The sequence below is a fragment of the Anguilla anguilla genome, chromosome 3 (genome assembly GCF_013347855.1).
Source record: "Anguilla anguilla isolate fAngAng1 chromosome 3, fAngAng1.pri, whole genome shotgun sequence".
Classification (NCBI taxonomy): Eukaryota; Metazoa; Chordata; class Actinopteri; order Anguilliformes; family Anguillidae; genus Anguilla; species Anguilla anguilla.
Window position 1 is genome coordinate 11,433,305 of NC_049203.1, and position 5,068 is coordinate 11,438,372.

The 5,068-nt window shown below is 42.1% G+C and overlaps 1 protein-coding gene across 1 annotated transcript; it reads right to left on the reverse strand.

Moving 5' to 3' along the window:
* Positions 1–418: 418 nt before the first annotated feature.
* Positions 419–5,068, reverse strand: foxa (forkhead box A sequence). The gene is made up of 2 exons (XM_035408177.1): positions 5,009–5,068; positions 419–1,574 (listed from the first exon to the last, which is right to left on the reverse strand). The coding sequence occupies exons 1-2, from the start codon at positions 5,066–5,068 to the stop codon at positions 453–455; spliced, it is 1,182 nt and encodes a 393-aa protein (XP_035264068.1). The 3' UTR covers positions 419–452.

Here is a 5,068-nt window from a genome sequence, read left to right on the forward strand (position 1 = left end):
ATTCCCTTTCCTGTGTCCCCATTATCAGCATATCTCCTCTGGATGCTTATTATTAGTCATTTTTGCCTGTATTGTCTCCAAATCCACATCCGTAGCCACAGTGTTTTTGTGGCACAGGGCATAAATGGTGTACATCTAGACTATTTATCACAAGTATAATTTTTATATATCTTTAAATTACATAATCGCCAGCCTTTGAAAACAGCTTTTTATAACTTTCCGGCATCCTCTTCTCTGTCTGAAAAATCCATGTTGCTCCCATTGTTGAGTTAAGAATGTCATTAGGTTGCCTGGTCAAATGGTCTGGTGATGCTTTTCTCTCTCTCTCTTTCTCTCTCTCTCTCCACACACGCACACACACACACATACACATACATACACACTCAGTGTTTCTCTCTTACACACAGCTACACGCAAATTCTCAGTGCTGCTCTCACTGTCTCGCGCTCTCCTCACGACGAGCTCATAATGGGAACAGAGCACATGCTGGGGTACATGGAGTCCCCTCCGAAAGCCGTCCCGTCCCGAGGGGCGGGGTGATGATGGCCGTGGTGGTAGGAGGAGGCTGGGCCGTAATAGTTGGAAAATCCCATGGAGGAATCGTAGGGCAGCAGGTCCCCCCGCTCCATGCCCATGAGCTGGGAGATGGAGAAGGGGTGGTGGCTGAGGGGCTCCGTACGCAGGCAGGGGTCCAGCGACAGAGAGGGGTGCTGAAGGGCGGAGTGGGGCTGGTGGGGGTTGTGGCCGGATATGGGAGCAGGAGGGACGCCCGCGGGCGAAATGCAGAGGGAGCGCTGGCTGGATGAAGGGGGGAGGGATGGCGGGGAGAGAGAGTGATGGTGGAAGTGAAGCGGAGGGGAGGGAGACTTGGGCAGGTGGGGGCTGGGGGTGCTCAGTGAGGGCTGCTGGGGCTGGGGGGATTCGTGGGGGGAGCCGGACGGGACGGAGGCCACGGCGGCGGCGGCGCCGGCGTCCCCGCCCTTTCCCTCCTTCTGGGCCTTGGCGTCGCCGGACCTGGCGCAGCGGAAGCGCTTCTGCCGCCGCATGTAGCAGCCGTTCTCGAACATGTTGCCGGAGTCGGGGTGCAGCGCCCAGTAGGAGCCCTTCCCCGGCGAGTCGGGCGAGCGGGGCACGCGCACGAAGCAGTCGTTGAAGGACAGCGAGTGGCGGATGGAGTTCTGCCAGCGCTGCTGGTTCTGCCGGTAGTAGGGGAAGAGCTGGCGGATCCACTGGTAGATCTCGCTGAGCGTCAGCCTCTTGGCGGGCGCCTGCTGGATGGCCATGCTGATGAGGGAGATGTAGGAGTACGGCGGCTTGGCGTGGCTGAAGTTCCGGCGGTACCCTCCTTTGGGCTCTCCCCCTGGCACCTCGAAGCCGTATGGCCCTCCGCCGCCGTCCCCCCCGTATCCCAGCTGGGACGGCAGGACCCCAAAGTGGTTCACTGGGCTGCTAAGGCCCCCTGAGGCCCCGGTTGGCACCCCTCCTCCTCCTGTGTGGCCACTATTCAAGTAAGGTGCACCTGAAGGAAGGTACCCACTCAGACTGCTGGGGAGGTTGTTGGTCCCAGGGTACACCTACAGAAACAGGTTACAGGTGTGAGCTGTAAGCTGTATCACAGCACAAGGAGAGCCATGCACATAACAATAAGAAAACAAATATAGAAACTATGGATGGACAAATATATATTTTTGACTTAAGAATTTACAGATGATTACTGGTCTCGCTGAAGCTGCTGTTCTTGAGAGAATTATTAATTTTCCTGACTTTATGCATGCCTTGTGAATTTTTCATTTTACGTTCATTTATTTACAGGCTCTGTCTAAGGGTAAACAGCAAAGTTGATTTTGGATGCTCTTCAGAGTGCATTGTTTTTTGTTTTTTTTTTACCCAAAACAGCAGAAGTTTCACAAATAAATGAACAATTATTCGCTTTCTAATTGTGACGATTTAACCCCTGGAAGGCGCAAATCGTTTTCTCTCGCGGGGGGTGTGATTCTCTTGGAAGAGCAAGACTGTTAGCCTATTAGACTATGAGCTACGCTTCTTTCGTAAATATTCATCAGTGCTGCCGAGTATTCTCCACAGTCGGGACAAATTCCTCCGCGCACACCTCCTTTGATCGGCTTCCTCCTAATTTCATTAACTCATAGCTGTCTGTCTGGATATCGCCATGTAAATCTATTCGGGCCACCCACCCAGTCGCTTCCTATAACCCCATTGTTGTTCCTGCGCTACTATTCTTCTCGCCCTTGTTACTTGGCTCTTTTAAGTCACTCACCGACCGCCTTTTTCTGTGCCATGAAAGAGAAGGAGACAGAGGAGGCAAGAGGATGCGACCGCTGTCCTCCGAGGTTTGTTGTGTAAGGGGCATCGGCAATAGCTAATTATGGCTTGTGAACCCCCTGGTATCTCTTTTCTAAACTGAGAAACGCCTCTGTGATTATGAACCCACGTTTGTCGCTTGTCAGTCATATCCAGGCTATCCCAACAACCCGAAAAGAAAACTTATTCCAGGAGTCAATCAATTAACTTCACCGAGACCACACACAGGCAGTCACATTCCGACACTCGGAGTAGTTGGGTCTTATGGCGGAAAACATGCATTATATTCGAAGCGAAAATTTCGAAAATTGTTTAAAAACACATCCTGTCCTGTATTTTTCAACAAAAATAGGCCACGATAGGCCTCCTTAATAGCTACTAGGCCTACTGCGGAAATGTATCTAAAATCATGGCTCTATAGCACCTCGATCTGCATCCACATTTACAATGAAAGTGCAAAAACTCACAAGTAAATTCTGTGGTTGTCCCAATTTTTCGGCACAATATTCTTATCAGAACGCCGTTACAACGGTCATGCCCCTTGTGCATACTGTAGAGATAGCAGACTATTTTCGCTTGTTCTTATTCGTTGTAGTTCAGCATAGACGCGTTTAAATATGTCATTGAGATTCAATGCTGTAGCTTCAACTTAATTAGCAAAAAACTATTTAAATAAATAACATGTAGGCCTATAGGTGAAATAGTTGAATAGGTACGTTCCACCTCTTCAATTTCACCTATATGCCTACATGTCATTATTTTTTTAAAGAGTTTTGTGCTTATTAATTTTCTACAGTATTTAAGTTATTTAATAAGAAGAAAATTATTTCAAAATAAATAACATATAGGCCTGTAGGTGAAATAGTTGAAGAGGTGCGTTGCACTTCTTGTAAGAAGTCATAAAAGGTTAAATGAAATAATTGTATTTCATTAAAACCTTGTCAAAAGGGATATTGATTTTGTTTTGAATGTGTTTAATTTCTACTCACTTACACATAAGTTAACTCATGGGAAAATACAATATATTGGCTTTACATTTATATAAATAAAATAATAACATTTAGTAAAACGGTTTGTGTTAAATCAGCTCTTACAGAGTAGCATATATACGGTCGCTGTTGGGCTCATATGTAGCCTACTCTGTTAGAGATGAACATTTAACACTGCATGGACATTTCACTGTTTAGACTACGCCAACTGGGTAATACATTTAATTCCACGAGGATTGTCATAATTAACCTTAGATTTTCGTTTTTTAAACAAGTACAAAATCTAATAATGTCCAGAGGTGTCCTTGTCATCTCTCGTGATTATAAAAATAATAATCACATTAATATTTAAGTAGAATAAAGAAATGCTATTAGATTTTTTTCCATATCTTTGGCTCTGGCTAAACACTCATTATGTGAAACTGCAATAATTGTTGAATCAGATGTCTACACTAATAATAATAATAATAATAATAATAATAATAATAAAGAGAAGAAGAGGTGTAATTATTACTGTTAATAACATGAATAGATCGATTTTATTTTTTGTTTAGTTTTTGTCCTCTCATAGTAATTTCAATAATCGTACATTTACCATTGTTAACATCTAACATCTAATAGCAACTGTTCCGTCGTTAGAATTCCTATTGAACTTGATTTCGTTTGATTAATGTTTTTACTTTGCTATGTAGTCTACTCCAAAAAAATATGTTATCTAAAATAGACAAACTGCTTTGTTTGATCGTCTTTATTCAACATGTAATTTAGAAGAAACCGGCCTGAAAATGACTGGTAACATGTACAGTAAATTTGAAAATAGTAAAAACATGGGACATTTAAACGAATATATTTTCCTTCACCTTATCTGTGGGATAAGCGTTCGAAATCATTTCTAAATTGAATTTAACAATTTATCATTTTATAAAGTTAGCTACCCAATAGACTGTATGAACTTGTAAAAAATTAATGATGGAAAAATAAATTAATTTAGGAAATTAGGTGAAGCGGTTATATACACTTCTTTGTGTCTAATGTATATTGGAACAATCTGCAAAAGAATTTTAAACTTGACAAATTAATTTCAATTGTGGACATGGAATTCATGACTCTGACTGAAGTATGCTCCTGCTTTTAACCTCTTCTCTACTTTTAATTATTGTTACACCTCTGTCTCATTCCCCATTTGATGTTTGTACATTTTGTCAGGTGTAAGTCTTGTTGTGTAACTTTGTGTTTCATGTCAGGTCCCCCTTGCAAAAGAGATTTCAATCTCAATGGGGTTTTCCTGGTTAAATAATGGTTAAATAAAAATATAGGCTACATCATTAAGTTTTTTTTTGGCGCTGTATGTTTAAATTAGCCTGGCATTTGGAACATTAGAAAAACCAAACGCAATAAAACTTAAAAACAACTCAGATTGAAATTTCTAACTGAAAAAGAAGCATAATGACGCAATGATACTTAATGAAAATATCCATTTGTGTTTTTACATCCTAGAGTGGAAATATAAAACTTTTAAATGTACGCATTTGGCAATTTTACGTTACAGTTTATCATTTACTTTAAACAATTAACTCATTGTTTGCATGTATCAGTTCTGAAACAGGCTATTAATTATTCAAAATCAGTTTATAAATGTAATGCATTGAACTAAGTTATAATTTGGAGGGGGAAAAACCAACGGCGCACCTGCTTACCTCGTCCTGATAATACGCCATCCATTCCTCGTTAGTTTCTAGTTTTACTCCGCTGATCAT

Excerpts from the sequence above, each read along its gene's own strand:
- foxa (XM_035408177.1), bottom strand. The coding sequence starts at position 5,068 with ATGATCAGCGGAGTAAAACTAGAAACTAACGAGGAATGGATGGCGTAT. Across the intron at positions 1,575-5,008 it reads TGGCGTATTATCAGGACGAG|GTGTACCCTGGGACCAACAA; the intron begins GTAAGCAGGTGC and ends CTGTTTCTGTAG.